The sequence below is a fragment of the Hyperoodon ampullatus genome, assembly GCF_949752795.1.
Source record: "Hyperoodon ampullatus genome assembly, chromosome: X".
NCBI lineage: Eukaryota > Metazoa > Chordata > Mammalia > Artiodactyla > Ziphiidae > Hyperoodon > Hyperoodon ampullatus.
This window is the reverse complement of record NC_136913.1, coordinates 46,617,412-46,639,501: the sequence shown is the minus strand read 5'-3', so window position 1 is coordinate 46,639,501 and position 22,090 is coordinate 46,617,412. Positions and strand designations below refer to the sequence as shown.

General features: G+C 43.1%; 1 protein-coding gene across 1 annotated transcript in view; it reads right to left on the bottom strand.

The window, feature by feature from the left end:
* Positions 1 to 14,862: 14,862 nt before the first annotated feature.
* The window catches only part of MAGED1 (MAGE family member D1), a 74,936-nt gene continuing 67,708 nt past the window's right edge, over positions 14,863 to 22,090 (bottom strand). Inside the window, exons 2-13 of the mRNA XM_079727451.1 lie at positions 20,946 to 21,019; positions 19,506 to 20,234; positions 18,174 to 18,842; positions 17,978 to 18,041; positions 17,682 to 17,761; positions 17,362 to 17,453; positions 17,056 to 17,135; positions 16,922 to 16,964; positions 16,585 to 16,647; positions 15,898 to 16,012; positions 15,278 to 15,663; positions 14,863 to 15,067 (exon numbers count right to left, since the gene is read on the bottom strand). Coding sequence (XP_079583577.1) covers positions 15,286 to 15,663; positions 15,898 to 16,012; positions 16,585 to 16,647; positions 16,922 to 16,964; positions 17,056 to 17,135; positions 17,362 to 17,453; positions 17,682 to 17,761; positions 17,978 to 18,041; positions 18,174 to 18,842; positions 19,506 to 20,234; positions 20,946 to 20,990 — 2,358 coding nt within the window. The 5' untranslated portion in view covers positions 20,991 to 21,019 and the 3' untranslated portion in view covers positions 14,863 to 15,067; positions 15,278 to 15,285. The remainder of the gene's footprint in view (positions 15,068 to 15,277; positions 15,664 to 15,897; positions 16,013 to 16,584; positions 16,648 to 16,921; positions 16,965 to 17,055; positions 17,136 to 17,361; positions 17,454 to 17,681; positions 17,762 to 17,977; positions 18,042 to 18,173; positions 18,843 to 19,505; positions 20,235 to 20,945; positions 21,020 to 22,090) is intronic.

The window sequence follows — 22,090 nt, the reverse complement described above, 5'->3', positions numbered from 1 at the left end:
TGCATAGCACAGGGAGATCATCTCAGTGCTTTAGACCACCTAGAAGGGTGGCATAGGAAGGGTGGGAGGGAGGTGCAAGAGGGAGTGGATATGGGGATATATGTGTACATATAGCTGATTCAATTTGTTATACAGCAGAAACAACATTGTAAAGCAATTATACTCCAATAAAGATGTTTTAAAAAAAAAAGATGAAGAGGTACTTCCCTGGTGGTCCAGTGGGTAGGACTATGCACTCCCTATGCTGCGGGCCTGGGTTCGATCCCTCTTCAGGGAACTAGATACTGCATGCATGCTGCAACTGAGAGTTCACATGCTGCAACTAAAGTTCCTGCATGTCGCAATGGATATCCTGTGTGCCACAACTATGACCCAGCAGAGCCTAAGTGAATAGATAAATAAATAAATAAATATTTTTTTTAAACTTAAGATGAATGAAATCATATCATGTATTTTTTCAGACCACAGTTGTATGACACTAAATAACAGGAGGAAAACAAAAAAATTTAAAAATATGTAGAGATTAAACAACTTGTTTATGAACAACCAATAGATCAAAGAAGAAATTAAAAGCAAATAAAAAATAAGTTTTAAAAAATACAATAATGGAAGCACAGCATTCCAAAATTTATGGGATGCAGCAAAAGCAGTTCTAAGAGGGACTTAGGAAAAAAGAAAATTTGAAATAAACAACCTAACTTTACACCTCAGTGAAATAGAAAAAGAACAAACTAAGCCCAAAGTTATCAGAAGGAAGAAGATAACAAAGATCAGAACACAAATAAATGAAAAAGAGACCAAAAAGCACAATATAAAAGATGAATGAAACTGAGTGGGTTTTTTTTTTCACACCTCCTGTTCTTTTCCAGCAATACACAAGTTAACACTGATTTACCATCATCTTTAGTTGTGTTCATGATGAGTCTCATTGTAGTCCAGGACACAGAGACCTCCAACACTGCCCAGGTGTGGGGGAGATGGGTGCAGGCTATCTAGATTCAGGGGAGTCTTGGTTTCCATACCTGAATCTTTGCCCAGCTCTGTCTTTAGGGTCTCAGAAAGGCTACTGATGATCATGCGATCCTCATTGCACTGGCTCTCACTCTTATTATGAAATAACTCTTGAGCCTTCATGCCCAGGAAGCTTTCTGAACTGGGACCAAGAGTTGGTTCTTTTTGAAAACATAAACAAAATTAACAATCTTTTAATTATACTAAGAAAAAAAGAGAGAACACTTTTATGCCATAATATTAGATATTCTAAAAGAAATGGATAAATTTATGGAAACATACAACCTACCAAGTCTGCATCATGAAGAAATAAAAAAGCTGAACAGGCTAATGACTAAGAAGATTGAATCAGTAATTAAAAAAAAAAAAACTCCCAACAAAGAAAAGCCCACGATCAGATGACTTCACAGGTGAATTCTACCAAACATTCAATGAAGAATTAATACCAATCCTTCTCAAGCTCTTCCAAAAAATTTGAAGAGAAGGAAACACTCCCAAACTCACTTTATGAGGCCAGAATTACCCTAATAGTAAAGCCAGATAAAGACATACAAGAAAAGCAAACCATAGGCCAATATCCCTGATGAATATATTTATAAGAATTCCCAACAAAATACTAGCAAACCAAATTTAACAGCAGATTCAAAGGATCATACACCACGATCAAGTGGGATTTATCCCTGTGATGCAAGGATGGGTCTAAATATGCAAATCAAGAAATGTAACATACATTAATAAATGAAATACAAAAATCATATCATAATCTCAATGTATGCAGAAGAAGCATTTAACAAGATTCAGCATCCTTTCATAATAAAAACTTTCAACAACTTGGCTGTAGTAGGAATGTACCTTAACATAATAAAGGCCATATATGACAAATTCACAGCTAACATCATAATGGTGAAACTATGAAAGCTTTTCTGTTAAGGTCAGAAAATAAGAAAATGTTGCGCACTCTCACCACTCCCATTAAACATAGTACTGGAAGTTCTAGTAGTAATTAGGCAAGAAAAAAGAAAAAAAGGCACACAAATCAGAATGGAAGAATAAAATTGTCTCCATTTGCAGATGACATGATAGAAAACCCTAAAGACTCCACAAGAAATCTGTTAGAACTGATAAACAAACTCACTAAATTTGCAGGATACAAAGTCAACATACAAAAATCACTTATGTTTCTACTCACTAACAACAAATTATCTGAAAAGATGAAGAAAATAATCCCATTTACAATACCATAAAAATAATAAAATATTTAGGAATAAATGTAACCAAAGAGGTGAAAGATGTGTACACTGAATACTATGAAACATTGATGAAAGACATTGAGGAAGACACAAACAAGTGGAAAGATATTCCATGTTCATGTATGGGAAGAATTTATATTGTTAAAATATCCATACTACCCAAAACCATCTATAGATTCAGTGAAATCCATATCAATACTCCAATGGTATTTTTCACAGATGTAGAAAAAATAACCCTAAAACTTGTATGGAACCACAAAAGACCTCGAATAGTCAAAGCAACCCCTGAGATAGAAGAACAAAGCAGAGGCATCACACTTCCTAAATTCAAATTTTATTACAAAATTTATAGTAATCAGAACCATATAGTACTGGCATAAAAACAGACACATAGCCCAAAGGAATAGAATCAAGAGCCCAGAAATAAACCCATGCATATATGGTCAACTAATATTTGATAAGAGAGCCAAGAATATTCAATGGGGAAAGGATAGTCTCTTCAGCAAATGGTGTTGGGAAAACTGTATATTCACAGGCAAAAGAATGAAATCAGACCTCTATCTTACACCACTCACAAAAAGTTTACTCAAAGTGGATAAAGACTTAAACATAGGACTCAAAACTGTAAAATTACTAAAAGAAAACATAGATAAAAACCTCCTTGAAATTGGTCTTAGCAATGATTTTTTTGGATATGACAACAAAAGCACAAGTAAGAAAAGCAAAAGTAAACAAGTGGCATTGCATGAAACAAAAAAAGCTTCTGCACAGAAAAAGAAGAAATCCATACAATAAAAAGGTACACTACAGACTGGGAGAAAATACTTACAAACCATCTATCTGATAAGAGGTTAATATCCAAATGTATGAAGAATGCATACAACTGAATAGCGAAAAAATAAACAATCCTATTAAAAAATGGGCAAAGGACTTGAACAGACATTTCCCCAAAGACATACAAATGGCCCACAGGCACATGAAAAGATGCTCGACTTCACTAATTATCAAGGAAATACAAATCAAAACTACAATGTGCTATCACCTCACACCTGTTTGAATGGCTATTATAAAAAAGACAAGCAACAACAAGTGTTGGAGAGACTGTGAAGAAAAGGGAACTTTTACGCACTCTTGGTGGGAAAGTAAACTGGTACAGCCACTATGGAAAACAGTATGAACATTCCTCAAGAAACTAAAAATAGAACTAACATATGATTCAGCAATCCCACTTCTAGGTATATATCTGAAGAAAATGCAATCAACTATCTCAAAGAGATCAGCACCCCCATGTTCATTACAGCATTATTCACAATAGCCAATTATATATGATGGAATATTATTGTCATAAAAAGAAGGTAATCTTGCCATTTGTGACAATATAGATGGACCTTAAGGGCATTATGCTAAGTGAAATAAGTCAGAGAAAGACAAATACTACATGATTTCACTTATATGTAGAGTATAATAATAACAAACAAACAAAAGACCTGAACTTGTAGTAACAAAGAGTAGAGTGGTGGTTACCAGAGGCTGGGTCATGGGGAGTTATCATTTAATGGTACAGAGTTTCAGTTTTGCAAGATGAAGAATTCTGGAGATGGATGATGGTGGTGGTTGCACAATATTGATGTACTTAATACCACTGAACTGTACACTTTATAATGCTTAAGATAGTAAGTTTTATGTTATGTGTATTTTGCCATAATAAAAAAAATTGAACTAAAATATTTAAAACACAAATTGAGTTTTACTATGATGAGTGATTTCATGCTGAAATTTGGAAATTTGGTGTATTTTGTGATGGGACTCGATATCTTACTTAAATTTTATGTTTTAGCAAGCATCTTCTGACACTGCTCCAGCTGTTGAAAGTTGGCATTGCCTCATTCCTGTTAGGTAGGAGTTGAAGTGCAGGTTCTCCACTTGGCCTCTGTTGATACCCAGAGTGCAAAAGGGACTCCTTATTACCACTGTGCAGGGTCAGGCGTTCAGGCTCCTCTTTAGGCTTCTGCTGATATCACCCTGGCTGGTAGAGGCAGAAGTGTTTTGTTACTGCACCCCATATGGTTTCTACTGACACAGTGGTATGGTGGCCTTGTTAAGGATAAGGGGTAGTGATAGTCCTGGCTCTCTACAGACCTTCTCTGACACCATCCCAGTGGGGATGGAGAAGTGCTTCATTATTTCTGGGTAGATGTAGAAGTCCAGGCTCCTCACATTGCCTTCACTGACACTTCCAGAGATGATGGTAGACTTCTTACCCTAGAGGTGGTGAAATTTCTGACTCTCTACTTAGGTATTCTCTGACATCACCACAATCAGAAGGGGGAAGGACTACTCATTACTGCTGCACATGGTTTTGACATCTGAGGTGAGGAGTGGAACTACTTGCCACCCAGACAGGACAAAAGTTCTGGATCCCCATTTACCTTTCTCTGACACCATCCTGGCAAGGTCAGAGTCTGGAGTGCTTGTCTACACCCATGCGAGGGTAGAAATCTAGGCTCTCCATTTGACCTTCACTGGGGGTGAGGGTGTTGGAGTGCACTGCAGTTTTTTCATGACGTTTTGCAGTTACTGTCTAAAGGTTTTATTTCTGGAAGGAATTTTTTTAAGTACGTCTACTCCATATTTCTGGAAGCAAAAGTCCCCCAAAGTGACTTTTGAAAAGGGCATTGTATGCCTTAGGACTAACAACAAAACCAACTTAAATATTGAACTCTAAGTAATAGTTTTATTGTCGTTTTTGTTGTTGATTTGATTTTTCTTTAAGGAGTATGGGTTAAAAATTCTGAAACTAAATTTTGTGTAGACTAGCATTGAACAAATAAATAAATTAGTGGATAATGAGAGCCAGGTTTCTCACTGTTGGAGAAGGGGATTACAATTATTGAAAGGGAGAAAGTTGAAATGAATCCTGTGTTGGACTGGAAGTGGGGTAACAGTATGAACTCATTGTTTTTAAAATGGATGTAAAATATCAATAGATTAAAATGTGGATGCACACACACACACACACACACACACACACACACACACACTTCCCCTAGATCTGTCTTCTGAGATGGCCTGTAGCAATGATACCTCAATACCAGTGAGCACACTTAGCACACAGGTCTTGGTTTATAAACACCATTTCCCACTGAAGAAAAAAAAGCAAGAGCTCCATGGTGAAATGTATGATGGCTGAGGCAGGAAACATACAAAATGAGTCTGTATTATCTTGCTGTGCCAAATGTAAGAAATGCTCAATAAATTATGGGGATGCATCAAATGAACTGAAGAGTCAACTAGAAGGGATTCCTACTGATCAAATCTGTAAGTAGTTGCATATCTAAATAAATCATCTTAGTAAAGGATTATACTGTATTGAATAGAATAATAATCAGAGTCAACACTGATATACATACACACACATACATACATACATACATACATATATACATTCTTACATGAGAAGAGAAAGAAATATCTTTATAGCAGAGAATTCAATAGTAGAAATCCAACTTTTAAAAAGTAGAAAAAGTGATGAAAATAGAAAGTCATCTCTGGACAATAAGCATGGTAATAACTGAATGAGGCAAGAATCATCAATGATACTAAAATTAATGGGTGAAAAAATTGGCATCATGTGTGTGGATGACTAATACCCCAGAAGAGAGTCTAAGCTGCCCAGGCTGGTCTTTGGGGATTTTCTTTAATCTGGCCCCAGCTTACACTTGTTCCTCTGTTTCCCTTTGGACTGGGACCCCCCCCAATCCAGTCTGTCTATGTCATTCACTTGCACCTCTGCATAACAAACCAAATTACTAAAATCAACTACTTCTGCGTGTGAACCTTTTTGTACTTCAGTGCTCTGGCAGAGATATAGAAAGTTGGGGCCAGACCCCGGATTTAGAGGCCACCCCAGTCCTTCCATGTTCTCATTCTACTACTATCAGTCTCACTTCCACCATGACATCAACTACCCATGCAGGGAACCTCCTCCAGGAGTCTGCTGGGCACACATTATTTCAAAGATATATGGGCTCTTAGGTGTTGTCCTGGAAATGCACATATTACTTCTATCCATTGGCTAGAAATAGTCAGATGATCCCAACAAAATTGCAAAGGTGCCTGGGAAAAGTAAGCACTAAGTGGTTTTGGTGGGGATTTTTGTTTGTTGGTTTGTTTGTTTTTTGCTTTGTTGCCAAATACTGAATTTTCCTCATATACTTTCTTTTTTTAAATTAATTTTTTATTGGAGTATAGCTGATTTACAATGCTGTGTTAGTTTCTGCTGTACAGCAAAGTGAATCAGCCATACATATACATATATCCACTCTCTTCTAGACTCCATTCCCATATAGGTCATTACAGAACACCGAATAGAGTTCCCTGTGCTATGCAGTAGGTTTTAATTAGTTATCTTTTATATATAGTAGCGTCTATATGTCAATATCCCCTCCCCGTTTCCCCCTTGGTAACCATAAGTTTGTTTTCTACATGTGTGACTCAATTTCCATTCTGTAAATAAGTTCATTTGTACCATTTTTTTTAGATTCCATATATAAAGGATATCATATGATACTTGTCTTTCTCTGTCTGACTTACTTCACTCAGTATGACCATCTCTAGGTCCATCCATGTTGCTGTAAATGGCATTATTTCATTCTTTTCATGGCTGAGTAATATTCCATGGTATATATGTACCACATCTTCTTCATCCATTCCTCCATCAATGGACATTTAGGTTGTTTCCATGTCCTGGGTATTGTAAATAGGGTTGCAATGAACATAGGGGTGCATGTATCCTTCCGAATTATGGTTTCCTTTGGGTATATGCCCAGGAGTGGGATTGCTGAATCATATGGTAGCTCTATTTTTACTTTTTAAGGAATCTCCATACTGTTCTGCATAGTGGCTGTACCAATTTACATTCCCACCAACTGTATAGGAGTGTTCCCTTTTCTCCACACCCTCTCCAGCATTTCTTGTTTGTAGAATTTTTTAAATGATGGCCATTCTAACTGGTGTGAGGTGATACCTCATTGTAGTTTTGATTTGAATTTCTCTAATAATTAGTGATGCCGAACATCTTTTCATGTGCCTCTTGGCCATCTGTATGTCTTCTTTGGAGAAATGTCTATTTAGACCTTCTGCCCAATTTTTTAAATTGGGTTGTTTGTTTTTTTGATATTGAGCTGCATAAGCTGTTTGTATATTTTGGAGATTAATCCCTGTCGATTGCTTCATTCTCAAATATTTTCTCCCATTTTGTGGGTTTTCTTTTCATTTTGCTGATGGTTTCCTTTGCTGTGCAAAAGCTTTTAAGTTTCATTAGGTCCCATTTGTTTATTTTTGTTTTTATTTTCATTACTCTCAGAGGTGGATCAAAAAAGATCAGGCAGAGAGTGTCCTGCCTATGTTTTCCTCTAAGAGTTTTATAGTATCTGGTCTTACACTTAGATCTTTAATCCATTTTGAGTTTACTTTTGTGTATAGTGTTAGAGAATGTTCTAATTTCATTCTTTTACATGTAGCTGTCCAGTTTTCCCAGCACCTCTTATTGAAGAGAGTGTCTTTTCTCCATGTATATTCTTTCCTCCTTTGTCATAGATTAGGTGACCATAGGTGTGTGGGTTTATTTGGGCTTTCTATTGTGTTCCATTGATCTATATTTCTGTTTTTGTGCCAGTACCATACTGTCCTGATTACTGTAGCTTTGTAGTATAGTCTGAAGTCAGGGAGCCTGATTCCTCTGGCTCCATTTTTCTTTCTCAAGATTGCCTTGGCTGCAGAAATAGAGACACAGATGTAGCCAGCAAACGTATGGACACCAAGGGGGAAAAGAGTGGAGGGAGGGGGTGTGGTGGAATGAACTGGGAAGTTGGGATTGACATATATACACTACTATGTATAAAATAGATAACTAATAAGAACCTGCTGTATAAAAAATAAAATTAAATTTAAAAATAAACCAAAAAATCGATTGCCTTGGCTATTCCAGGTCTTTTGTGTTTCCATACAAATTGTAAAAGTTTTTGTTCTAATTCTGTGAAAAATGTTATTGCTAATTTGATAGGTATTGCATTGAATCTGTAGATTACTTTGGGTTGTAGAGTCATTTTGACAATATTGATTCTTTCAATGCAAGAACATGGTCTATCTCTCCATCTGTTTGAGACATCTTTGATTTCTTTCATCAGTGTCTTGTGGTTTTCTGAGTACAGGTCTTTTGCTTCCTTAGGTAGGTTTATTCCTAGGTATTTTATTCTTTTTGATGCGATGGTAAATGGGATTGTTTCCTTGATTTCTCTTTCTGATCTTTCATTGTTAGCATATAGGAATGCAAGAGATTTCTGTGTATTAATTTTGTATCTTAAAACTTTACCAAATTCATTGATTAGCTCTAGTGGTTTTCTGGTAGCATCTTTAGGATTCTCTATGTATAGTGTCATGTCATCTGCAAACAGTGACAGTTTTACTTCTCCAATTTGGATTCCTTTTATTTCTTTTTCTTCTCTGATTGCCATGGCTAGGACTTCCAAAACTATGTTGAATAAAAGTGGCAAGAGTGGACATCCTTGTCTTGTTCCTGATCTTAGAGGAAAGGCTTTCAGTTTTTCACCATTGAAAGTGATGTTTGCTGTGGGTTTGTTTTATATGGGCTTTCTCATATACTTTCATAGATAAGTAAGATAAAACACAGAGAGGAGAAAATACTTGCCCCAAGTGACACCACTGGGGGAGGCAGAATTAGAAGCTAGGGCTCTCTGATGGCAAAGTCCAAGTTCTTTCTACAACATCCTGCTGTCTCAACCCTCCTAGAGCTCACAGTATCCCAGCCCTTTTCCATGCACTCACATGTTCCATCACTTAAGATTTTTATTGTAAGCAATGGTATGCTGGTAAATGGTTAACAACCGGTTCTCAAAACAAAACAAAAATATCCCTGATTGGTAGTCTTTGCCACTTTTCATAGAGTACATAATCTCACCATGGTCAACTTCAAGTTACCAGTTTCACTGAATGTAAAGGCAGGATGAAGTGCACAGAGGGGCAAGCTGGCCCCAGCACATCACTGCTTATAAGCAATAGGAAGTCTTTATTGCCAAAGTAAATAAGTAGGCTTTATTAGAAAGATATCAGAGACTCACAGAACTGGAGGGAGACTGGAGAAATGAACTTAAGAACTGGATAGGGAGCACAAAGACAGAAATAGTCTGATCAGAATGCTGCCCTGGGGATAAAAATCCCATAAACCATTTTTTTTTTACTCTTGTGTCAATCATTTAAGTTTCAAAGTCCAAGGAAAGGACATGTGATTGAGAAGAGTAGGTTGCATGCCTGTCCCTTGACAATACCAGGACAGGGAGAGGAAGAATCTGGCTTATAACATTTCAGTGGGAGAAGGCACACATCTGAACATGTCATCCCACAAAGACTATGTATCAGTTTTCTATTAATGAAAAACAAATGACCACAATTTGAGTGGAAAACAACATCCATTTATTATCTCATAGTAATTGTAGGTCAGAAGTCCAGGCATGGCTTGCCTGGGTTCTCTGTTCAGGCAAGCCCGAAATCAAGGTGTCAGCAGGGCTACATTCCTTTCTGGAACCTGTGGGGAAGAATCCACTTCTGTGTACATTCAGATTATTGGCAGAACTCCTGTCTTTGAGCTGTAGGTCTGAGGTCCTCGTTTCTTTGCTGGCTATCAGCTGAAGGCCTCACTTAATTCATAGAGGCCACCCATTTTCTTTGCCATATAGCCCCTCAATCTTCAAATCCAGGAATGGATAATTTCCATGTATTAAATCTCTCTCAGTCTTTAAATATCTCTTAACAGGAAGAGTGCAGGCCCCACTAAGACCTCACCTGATTAGGTCCAGCCCACCCAGGATGATCACCCTGTTTTAAGGTCAACTGATTTTGGACCTTATTACATGTGGAAAATCCCTTCACAGCAGTGTCTAGATTAGTGTTTTATTGAATAATGGTGAGAAGGTGTATGTACACCAGGGGTGGGGATCTTGTGAGTCATCCTAGAATTATTTCTACCACGAAAATGGGGGAACTCTATTATCTTAAAAGGAAATTGAGTGCCATTAAGAGAATGAATGTATACCAACAAGACAGATATTCTCTACAGTCCATTTCTCCAACATCTACACATACTTTTTGCCATCTTATACTTTGGAAAATGGCAACATGTAACTATTCTTCATACAAGAAGAAATGTATTCACTCATCCCCAAAGGGAGCCAAACTTGAAGTGTTATCAGTCATAGAATCCATGTGCAAGTTCAGGGTCTTCAGATGGCATCCATTCTTCCTCTAGTTCAATACATACTGCATCAACATTCTGTAATAAGATGGATAAATAAAAAATAAAACTACCACCAACTCACCATGTATAAAATAGTAAAAAAAGAGAGTAATAGTAAAAAGAAAGTAATACAAAGGGGCACACTAAAAAAAATATATATATATATGCATATTTTTGCAAAGAATCAAATATGGTAACTACTGCAGCCTTCATTTCTAAAACTGGTTATAACGTCAAAGTTGATATAAACTTTCTTTCTTCATTCTTCCTGTTATGTTTCTTTTCATCCAGTCAGCATGGGTTGACTGGGTTGGATGGGTTATCTAGAAGAATGATTCAAACATTTATTTATGTGCAGTCTGAGAGATTGGTAGCATTGCCTGTATGGGATTGCTGTAGCTGTCTGATCATTTTAACCATGTTGGGACATGATAAGGCACACTAGAAGATCTTCTGGTCTCCAGACACACTCCTTTCTGCGCCCATTATGTAGCAGCAACCCTACTTCCCCTTGAAGATTGAAATCAGTCATCTTAGCACTTGACAGCACCATTTGTCACTAACTTTATCCGGTAATTGGGGTGACCATCTGCCTCAGCTAATTGGCTTTATACAGAGGGAAAGCAAACTTCTCATCTCTTTATGACTGAAGGTAGCTATACAGCTTGGAGCCAGGTGCCTACTAAAAATTCTAAACCAGTAGAGTCCAAAGTTGCAGGGACCAGAAACATTTTGTGAATAGGCCTTTAGGAGCAAGTCTAAATTCCATTCTTCAGTTCTTAGACCTAGGAATTCTGGTTGTTGACTAGATGACATTATATATTGTATATAGCGGCTAGTTCAAGACACATAGCATATATTGTAGGACAGCACCTCTAACACACAAGGTGTTGTCTCTCAACTTGTGGCATAACTGTCTTCAATAGAGTCATTATTCCACTGTATAAGGACAACTTTTTTTTTATGAGTAATGGAGTGCATGATAAAACAATGAATTCCATAGGTATAAGCCAATCACCACACTTTTTTGGTTTTAAAATGTCCCTTGATCAGAAGCAAGTCTGCATAAAATTTCATAACTATGGATAAAACATTCTGTAAGATCACAGATGGTGGTTCTGACAGAAGTACTTCAGGCAGCGAAGGCAAATCCATGTCTAGAATACTCACTTATTCCAGATAAATTTTAAAGCCAACTAACTCCTCCATGATATAATGGCTCCAAATTAATTAACTTACCCCCAGGTAACTGGCTGGTCCCCTTGAGATTGATATGTAACAGGAATTCAGTACAGTGTTGACAAGTTGGGCATTCAGCAGTGGGGGTGATCACATCAGCCTTTGTAAAGTGAAACCATATTGCTGAGGTCATGTATAGCCTCTGTTCATGCCACCATGACCACTTTCTACAGGTGCCCATTAAGGAAGCACAGGAGTGGCTGAGAAAAGAGGTTTACTGACCTCCACTGAATGGGTCATATTGCCCACCTGATTACTGAAAGCATATCGATGTGAGCGGTCACATCTAACACTAATAGTCTCATGCTCCTGACTGGTTCCAAGAAGTCCATATACCACTTCCCTAGATCTGTTTTGTGTCCATTTTCCCAAATGTCCTCATTCAACATCTCTGCTAATTAGGATGCACCATTATCCCCGGACTTAGATCTGGATGCAATATCCTATATATTCATATTATATATATACATACATATATATATATATATATATATATATATATATATATATATATATGTTTCCAAAGGGTGCAATGGCAAGGAGTGTGTGTAGGTGTTGGATAAGTGAACTTCAGTAAATATTAGTTAAAATAAAAATAATTTTTTAACTTTTTATTCTGATAAGACTTACAAAAAAGTTGCAAGGATAGTAAAAAGAATTCCCATATACACTTAACCTAGATTCTCCAATGTAAATATTTTACTATATTTGTATTATTCTCCTTGTCTCTCGCACTCTATACACACATACATGTGGAGACAAATTTTAAAATATTTTGAGAGTAAGTTACAAACACATTCTCTTACAGAAAACAGTACAATAATCAAAATCAGACCACTAACATTGATACTAACAGACCACTAACTGACCTTATTCAGATTTTGCCAACTGTCCAAATTGCACCAGAATTTCATGAGCAGTGAAGGGAAAGAATCAAATCTCTTCTGGGGTATGAACAGGGCAGATGGTGTACTGAAACCTGGATTAGGGATCAATCCACAGGGATGGAGCTAAGGGGGCTTCTATAGGCTTTGGGCCTCCTCTGCCAGCTCCAGGCCCCAATGATACCACCTTCCTCTTTCTTCAGGCTCCCTAGAACTCCCTTGTGACCTTCCACACCTCTGATGTTGCCATAACTGCATAGTTCTGGAAATAAACTTTACCTGGGACTGGTCGCCACAAGGCAGAGGCCCCAGGACTCTTCCACCACTTTAGCACCTAACACAGCTGGGAGGATCCACAGAGCTCCATTGTTATTATTAGGTTTCTGTCTCACAGACAAGAGCTGGGGAGGGGTGAAAAAATCATCTCTTGTCATCTCTCATTCCCATTGATAACTGGGCAAGGGAGGCTCAGAGAAGTCTGAGACTATTAGGGGCAGAGCTGGGGGGATGCCCCGTTCCTGTCTCTTAGGCCTAGTGTCTTCCCCTGACATCACACAAGTGGTCTAAATTCCTCTCCCTAAAGGGCAGTCACAGTCTGCACACAGCGTGGAGCTGGGGGTGTGGGTGGTGATGGGTGGAGGAGGGAATGACACCTCAGGGAAGACCTGTGCTTACCCGGGTGGCTTATGGATGAATGGGTTGTTCTTTTCTGAGGCTGCAAAGTGGAGTCCATCTACCTGAACGTGGAGGCTGTAAACACACATCGGGAGAAGCCTGAGGTAGGTGAAGGACTCTGTGGCCTAAGCTGGCATGTGGTGAAAGCACCCTCCCCTGCAGAAAGGCAGCCCCAGTCCCACAGAGCTTGGGTGTTTCTACCAACAGGTAGAATAACCAGCACCCAGAAATGCAGGAACCGCACCGTAGAAACGCACAGCTAGAGCAACCCTGCCTAAAAGGCCTCTGGCTGAGGTTCCCCCAGGCTTGCCTGAGAAGAGGGTCAGGATCCAGGCTTGGCTGAAAGAGGGGAGCCTGGCAGTGAGGACAAGAGGCAGGGAGGGGCGGGGGCTCCACACTGCTGGCTGCTTCCTGCTAATACTGGGTTCTCTCCTCTCAGAGTGTGGACGTCAGCCGGGAACCTGAGGAAGCCCCGGACACCGTCCCTGCCCACTACTGAGCCCTTCCCAGGAGGCTAAATTGCCTTTGTTCCTGCTTTCTTCTACCCCAGGAGCTCCTGCGTCTGCCCTTGCCCATATGCTTAGGTAACACTAAGCCTCTGAGGAAGTTATGGCCTCTAAGTTGATCCTCAGCGAGAGAGCTCTGCTTCCAGCAAGACCTCAGCAGCTCAAGCCATCCCCGTTCACAGTCACAGCCAAAAGACTGTCTGGCTCTGCATGGTGCTTTGTCTTACTTTCTCAATTCTTGTTCCCTGAGCAACAAAGGTTCCTCTTTCTCCCTGCAGGAGGGGGAGAAGTGGCCATTGTGAGGCCTCCTTCACTATGCATAAGACCTTGTCTCTGCGATGAGGCCCTGCTCCTGTGGGGGTGGGGATTGTGAAGGCTTTTTAGAAGCAGATTCTTGGGCAGCATTTCCAGAGGTAAGGGGTGCCAGTGGGACCGCCCCTTTATGAGCAATGTGACTAGGGGTATGAGATCTTCCTCCTCACACAGGAAACTCTGGCACCCGGCTCATCATGTTCTCTGCCCCTATTCCTGCCCCCATCCTGGGGTCATTTCACTTTCCACATGGATAATACAACCAACACCCTGGAGTCCCCAGAACATTATCTCCAGGAACAGTTATCTTTCCTCACCTTCAACTACCCACTCTCCGAACTTTATTATTATTACCTGGAGTTCTACCTCCTCCGTCTTCTTAAATGCAACTGTCTGACCACCTACACCCTCTCTCATTATTTCATCTTTCAATGTCACTTCAAAACAACTAGCAGCATATCTATCACATATGAGTCACTTCAGTGATATTTAATACCACACTTTTTTTTAGACCTCATTAACATTCGTGTTCATCAATCCCTCCTTTGTTTCCCTATCCATTAGTCAGAAAGCTGATCCGCCCTTCGGGCTAGAACTGAGGCCCCATCTCTCCCATATAAACATGTTGATCCCTCCCTAAACACAGAAAAAACAGGGAGCACATCTAATTCACTTTGCAGTTTCAACGTTTATTTCTGATACCAAAACTTGACAGCACACAAGGGGGGAAGAAAGCAATAGACAAGGAACAGCAAATAAATTTATCTTGCATGCCACTTTCAGTCAACAGGATGTGGCTCTCTAGATAGCTGTGTTTAGAAGGATTCTGAGGCTTCAGCCTCACTCAGGGGAAAGACTATTGCAACTGATTAGCAATATCTGTGAACATAAAAAAGAAAAAAAAATGTAAAAATCAATGCTATATACCAAATAGTAAGGAACATAAATAACAAATACTGCTTCCCCATACTTCCCTCTGCTCCCCACCACGTGTTTCCTAGGACTCCCAGCTAGAGCACATAAATACATTCCCATGGATTCTGTATCTCCCAGTGACCCTAAGTGCCCAATCCAAAGTGATATACCTACCCAACATCTCACTCAACCCAGAAGAAACCGATGGCACCAAAGTTGGCAGCAAAGTTGGCACTGGCTGTACCACCAGGGCCAATAATGGGGCCGGCGAAGGTCTGAGGAAATCTGGAGCGAGCATTCTGGTGGTATCTGGCCCAGAAGGTAAATGGGATTCTGGACCAGGGATCTCCAAAATCTCCTTCCTCGTCCCAGGTCAGCAGCTCAAACTCAATGTCATCCCAGCTCCAGGGCCCAGAAACGGCCTCATCTCCAATCCCCATGCGGGTTCTTGCCTCAGCCCGGGCCTCGGCCTCAGCTGCAGCAGCATCCAGAGCATCCAAGGCCTCATCTGCGGCCTCCATGAACTGCGCAGTCCAGTCACGAGGGTCTCTCTTCTGAACCTGAGATAAGGAGTAGAAAATAAAACCCATAATAGTATTAGTTAATATTTATGAAGCACCTACTATATATTTAGCACCCTACTTTGTGCTATTGTTTATGTAGTAACAACAAATACCACCAATAATGTGGTACCTACCGTGTGCGATACCTAAAATCTCTTTCCTGTTCTGGACTTTTCCCAGCCAGTCATACTTCATCCCTTAACCTATCGAGTCTTGCAGTTCCTCTATTACCTCTGCAATGAATCGCAGCACTTTCATCTTGCTAGTCTCATGGTAGGAACGGAGGCCCCAGAGGAACTCATACTCAGGAGGGTTGCTGTTGGGCACTCGTCTGTAATCTAGGTACCTTAGAAAGAGGAGAAAGGCCTTTGTTTCTACCCAGGCAGAATAATAGTCCATCAGTGCATAATAATCTGACCTTCTCACTTCCCAGATTTCAGGTAGCAACTCCCCCCAGTCTCATTCCTAAACACAGATTTACCCTCTAATAATCAGGCCTTTGGATTCCTGTGCCAGTGCTTCTACACAAAGCAGTCACCTAGGCCTGGAGGGTGGCTTGAGTAGGGTCATAGAAAGGACAACACTTAATTTCATCTCCTCTGTCACAGCTCTAGCTCTAAATTCTTATAATCTTGTCATTGAACCACAGATAGGCCCATTGCAAAGCCTCAGCTAAGCCCAGCCTTTGGAATATCTACTGTGGGCGTGGTGGACAGGCTCCACTTGCAAGATCACTATACTGCAGGAAAATCCAACCACAAGGAGCATACTCAATAAATACTCCTGCGTACATATGTGTGTGTATATGCATAGGTAAGGTATAGTTAGTATAAGAAATGAGCATGGAAAGGGCTTTCTGAGGCTGACCAGCACACAGAATTCATGAAGACCAGACAAAGCTGCTTAGGCATCACTTACTTTTGCTTTACAAACTCGTACGTGAGAAGTTTCCTCAGATCTCCAAGGAGGGGATGTCTTACCCTGATAGTAAGAAAAAAAAAAAGGGGGGGGATCCATAATCAGACACTATGACATTGCCCCAAGGAAAGAAAAGAGTTTTCCAGCACAGAGGTCAGAGACAAGAGAAGAGGCAGAGAGGTCAGGACTATTTCCCCATCTACCCAGGTCACATCCTTGGGCTCTGTACCTCCCCAAACCAATTCCCTTAGACCACCAGGCTGATGCAATCCTGGGACCATCCTCTGTTGCCAAAGGATGATATAAACAGGCAAGAGATGAGAGAGCCCAATCATACCCAGGACGCAGTCCCATCTTGCGTAGTGCCTCCCAGAGGACAGCTGCAATGGGAGGCAAAGGGAGACAAGGGACGGAAAATGAGCATGGAAAACAGGCGGTAGCCAACCCCCAGCTGCTGGCCCAGCCACTCACCTTCACTGGCACGGTTGCCATTCATGAAGATGACACCCAAAATCACTAAGAGGAGACCCAGCTTGGGTGTGTCTTTGGTCCTAAAGAAGTACAAAAAGAATATATTTTCAGCAGTCATTTGCATGAGACACCCCAGGCAGCTTACCCATCTAGCTTCCCCAGTATTCCTCAGCTAGAGGATAATTCTACCCCAGGTCTGCCCATGACCTGCTATGTGACCCTGAATCCTGGACCCTGGCCTACTCGAAACTCCAGGAAAAAAGCATCACTGAGAAAGGCAATGTTCCACCTCCTTTCCCATCTTACGTTCCCAGTATGCCAGCCAGGGACTCAGGGGTACTGATGAGAATATACAGGTGTTCTTCCTTGTCAATTTCCTTCAGCTGAATTCCAAATTTCTACAGGGACAAGAAAACAGACTATGAAATTACAAAATCTAGCATAAGCTACCCCCACTCAGTACTACCCACACTCAGCCACTCCTTCGCCTCCCTGTGAGATTTGCCCTAAACTCCCAGTAGGAATCCCATGAATCTTTTAAATCAAGACTTTCCCATGATATCTCTCAAAAACAAAACCCAAGAAACCTTTCCCCATCATTCTGTTCCTCAGGGCTGCCTTCTCACCTTCTCCAGGACAAAGCATGCGCGTTCAATGATTTCTGGATACACATCAGTGTATTCACGGATGATATCCCTCAGCATTTCTGTAAGAGAGAGGAGGGAGCACCTGAGCTGAGCAGGGGCCACAGAGCTGCGACCTCTTTGCCAGCCCTGCCCGGGGGAGCACAGTCAGTGAAAAAGGAAGACCCGACCATGGAAGGAGGGGATTGAAGAGGAGGGGACAGTTAAGCAAAGAGATGTCCACAGAGCACGGGGTGCGGGGAAGAGCAGAGCTCCGGGAGAGGGCACTGGATACCTACCTGAGCGCTTGATGGGCACCTTTGTGTAATCTTTAAGCATCAGGTACTTGACCAACTTATTCGCCTGGGAGGGAAAAAGGCAATCATTAAAGTTATAAGATATTTACAGAACACTTGGTTGAATTACGGATGGAAAGACAACAATGAAAAGAGCAAGGGGTGGGGGGAGAAGTGACTGGGGAGTTACAGTTCTTACTCTTTCCTGAAGAAGGGCCACATCTCGGGGCTGTGAGGCACCCAGGTTCTGTGAGGCACGCGAGTTGGGAGAGGGGCGCAGGTTTGGTGAGGGGCGCAGGTTCTGCCAGTCAGGTGGGACTGGCCAATCGGTGGGGATCCAGTCAGGTGGGAGCGGCCAGTCAGTGGGAAGCGGCCAATCGGGTGGCAGTGGCCAATCGGGGGGTAGTGGCCAGTCGGGAGGGCCTTGCCAATCTGGAGGACCCTGCCAGCCTGGTGGGGTCTGCCATCCAGGTGGAGTCTGCCATCCAGGTGGATTCTGCCAGGCCAATGGGTTCGGCCAGACAACTGGACCAGGCCAGACAATGGGGTTCGGCCAGATCACAGGGTTCTGCCAGATCACTGGGTTTGGCCAGATCACTGGGTTCTGCCAAGCAACTGGGTTTTGCCAGGCTGGTGGGGTCTGCCTAGCTGGGGGGCTCTGACGTGCTGGTGGGGTCTGCCTGGCTGGCTGGTTTTGCCAGCCTGATGGGTTCTGCCAAGCCAATGGAGTCTGCCAGAGCACATTGGGGGGTGCTCCAGGTGGGCTCTGAGTGGTAACTGGAACCGGTGCAGACCTCCAGGTCCCTGGAGCCAGTGGGGCCCGCCTCTGATCCCCACTGCTGCTCTCTTCCACATTCAAGTTATTAATCTGCATCATCAGAGAAAAGGAAGGTCAGGGTCACCAACTGTTTCTATGTCCTCACCATATTTATTCCAGGAAGGCCCCCTAAAACCCTCACCTGTAGTGACAGCCTGACCCACTAGCCAATGGTCACCCTGAGTCCTGGGCTTCTCTTTCACTGTCTTCCAGGCAGGAGTTTCATCTCTGAACCAGGCCAGGAGCAACCCAAGGGTGGGGCCTGAGGCTTCTCCTCTTCCCATGTCCACCACTGGCTCTGCTTGTACCACCCTGGACAAATCACTCAAGTCACTTCACCTCTCTGGGACTTAGTTTCCTTCTCGTAAAACTGAAACTATGATCCCTAGCTGGTATGAGGTACCCTGAAGATTTAGTGAGTGAGATAACCTGTGTGAATGTGCCTAGGCCAAGACCTAACACATGGTGGCTACTTTCAAAATGTAAAGTGAATTACATACAGGCTGTATATATTATGTGTCCACGTCTCGTCTCCCCATTAGTCTGTGGACACTCAGAGAACAGGAATTAACACTTTCACCTTTATCATCCCCTACAACCTAGTCAAATACAGACAGTTATATATATTCAGTTTTGTTTTGTTCAGAACAAATGAACAACATCAGAGAAGAAAAGAGAGCGCCCAAAGCAAAGTGGAACTAGCAGGGATCTCACCTTGCGGGTCCTCTTGCCCCGAATTATAGTCCTGGACTCCAGATTCTGAGCCTGGGAACCATCTGCTGATGTCTGTGCAGCTGCACCATCAGATTCACAGATACCTGGGCATGGGTCAGCCTCTATGTCAGCCTGGGAAGTGGCTATCTTGGCTTGGTTAACATTCTGGGTCTGGGTATCAGCTACTAGGGCCTTAGTGGTGTCATTCCAAGCCTTGAAGGCTGTTTTGGGCTGAGTGCTGACCATCTCACTGGCACTGAGAGACTGAGAGAAATTGTAGGTGGCATTTGGGCCCACCGTAGTAGTGGTATTCTGGGCCTTAAAGGCCATCTCCGACTTGTTGGCAGTTAACTCACTGGTGGTTGCTGCCTGGGAAAAATCATAGGCAGCATTTGGGCCCTTTGGGGGGGCATTCTGGGACTTAAAGGCTGCTGTAGGCGGCGTGTTGGGAGTCTCCTTGGCATTAAGAGCCTGAGAGAAATCATAGGCAGCATTTGGGCCTTTCGTGGTGGCATTCTGGGCCTTAAAAGCTGTCTTAGGCTTAGTGGCAGCTGCTAAAGCCTGCATATCAGCCATCTCACTGGCTGTTGGGGACTGTGAACTCTGAGGACTAGCATTCGGCGCGCTGGCAGCTGCTGTGGCCTGGTTGGTAGGCGGAGCCTCTGAGATCTGGATGGCCTCCATCAGGGTCTGCATAAGCAAGGTGCTGTCTTCCACGGAGGCCTCAGCCTGCAAATACAGGGGAAAAAAATTAAATCTCTGGGTCTGCGAAGTGGGGTTGGGAGGATAGGGGAGAGAACACGCAGGGGAGGTTCAGGCGAGCGGTTGGTGCAAAAAAGAGGAAGGCTGAGAAAGAGATCTAGCGGCCTGTGTGGGTTAAGGGATAACAAAACTTGTGGTAGGGGCTGAGTGGGGCAGGGGCTAAACAAGGGGTGGGGCCAAATGAGGAGAGGGGGCAAAGTGGAAGGGGGATGCTGATCTAGGAGTGAGGTTAGAACAGGGCAATGCAGAGTGAGGTAGGAGCTCAGGAGGAGGAGGCGGAGCAAGAGTGCCGCCTTGAGGAGTTGAGGAGAATAAGGGGGTCGCAGGGGGTGGGGAATGCTGGAGAAAGGGAGGGTGGAGGCGGGAGGTTGGGGGAGGGGGCGGCAGAGAGCTCTACAAGCCTCAGGACTACGGAAAAAAAAGGTTCCTTACCCAACCAGGATTCTCTGGGCAGACTGCCCTGACTACTAACAGGGTCTCCCCTTTCTCTGAGCAGGGACTGATGGCTGAAAAGGGACGACCCCCCCCAACCCCGCGCCCTTAAACCATGGGAATTTGAAAAATGACGGAATCTAGGCACCAAGAAGGCAAAATCGGATCCAGGCGTCTGGACAGCCAAAGGGGCCCGGGGGGAACTGTCGGCTAGGGAAATGGTGGGGAGGGGAGTGGAGATCTCACCTGGAAGCCGAGGAGGCCCGCACCACAGTCCATTTTCTGAGACATGGTTCTTGTCCCTCTGGCAAGAGCAGAGCCTGGGGGGTGTGGAGGAGGAGCTGGGCGTTATACTACAGAGGGCAAATGCGAAGGAACAAATTTGGGGAGATGGTGGTGTTTGAGGTTTGATTGTGGGGGCGGATGAGGTGCTGAATGTGAGGGGAATGGGCCAGATCGGAGTGCGAAAAGTGAATGGGTGTCTGGATGGAGGTTCTGAATCCCGAGAAGCTACGACGGGGAGAAGCTTCAAATCGGGGTTCAGATAAGAGTTCTGAATCCAGGCAGACTGCGTTGGGATTCGCATTTGGGAATTGAATGGAGTTTTCGAATCACGAGGAATCGTATAACAGTACAGATCGAGGTCGAGAAATCTGTAGAGATTCTGAACGATGGGAGGGGTTCAGAGAGCGAACAGAGATTCTGAATAAGGGAGGATCAGGTGAGGGGTGTGTGAATCGGGGTTCGGGGAGTGGAAGAGGGATCAGAATCCGGGGTAAAGGGATCGGGATGAAGAATGGGGCGCCCGCACCAGGGGGCAAGATGCCCTGTCTGGGGGCTAATTCTCACCTTGCCTCAGGCCCCAACCCCAACCCCCTCGTTGCCTCCCTTCTTCACGACTCAGAGGATCGGGATTGCAGTGTTCTGCTCTCAGCAGCCGCACCCTCTCCTTGTCCAGGAGAAAATGCCAGCGCGGCAGCTAGGACGACCCCGCCTCTTCGCCTAATATACCACCCACCGCCTCACATGGTTGTACGCATGCGCAAGAACTGACCGACCAAATAAGAGTCCCGCCCGCTTCCCCAACAAAAGCTTCGCCCTGAAGACTATGCTGCGCATGTGCAGCGGGAAGCAGTCCCGCCCCTCTGCCAACACACCACCCCACCACCAACCAGGTGGACAGTTTACAGCGGTCCCTCCCCTTCCTCTATATCCCCTCCCCCAAACAGATGCGCTGTGCCTCTAGATCCCACCCCTTGTCCCACACACCGGCCCCCTACCTTTTCCGCAATGCGTCTCTGTCCCTCTCAAGGCCCCTCCTGTCAGGTGGGCATGCAACTCCACCCTCTAGTCTAGCAGCACTTAGGTCACTACTAAGGAGGTCTCTGTGT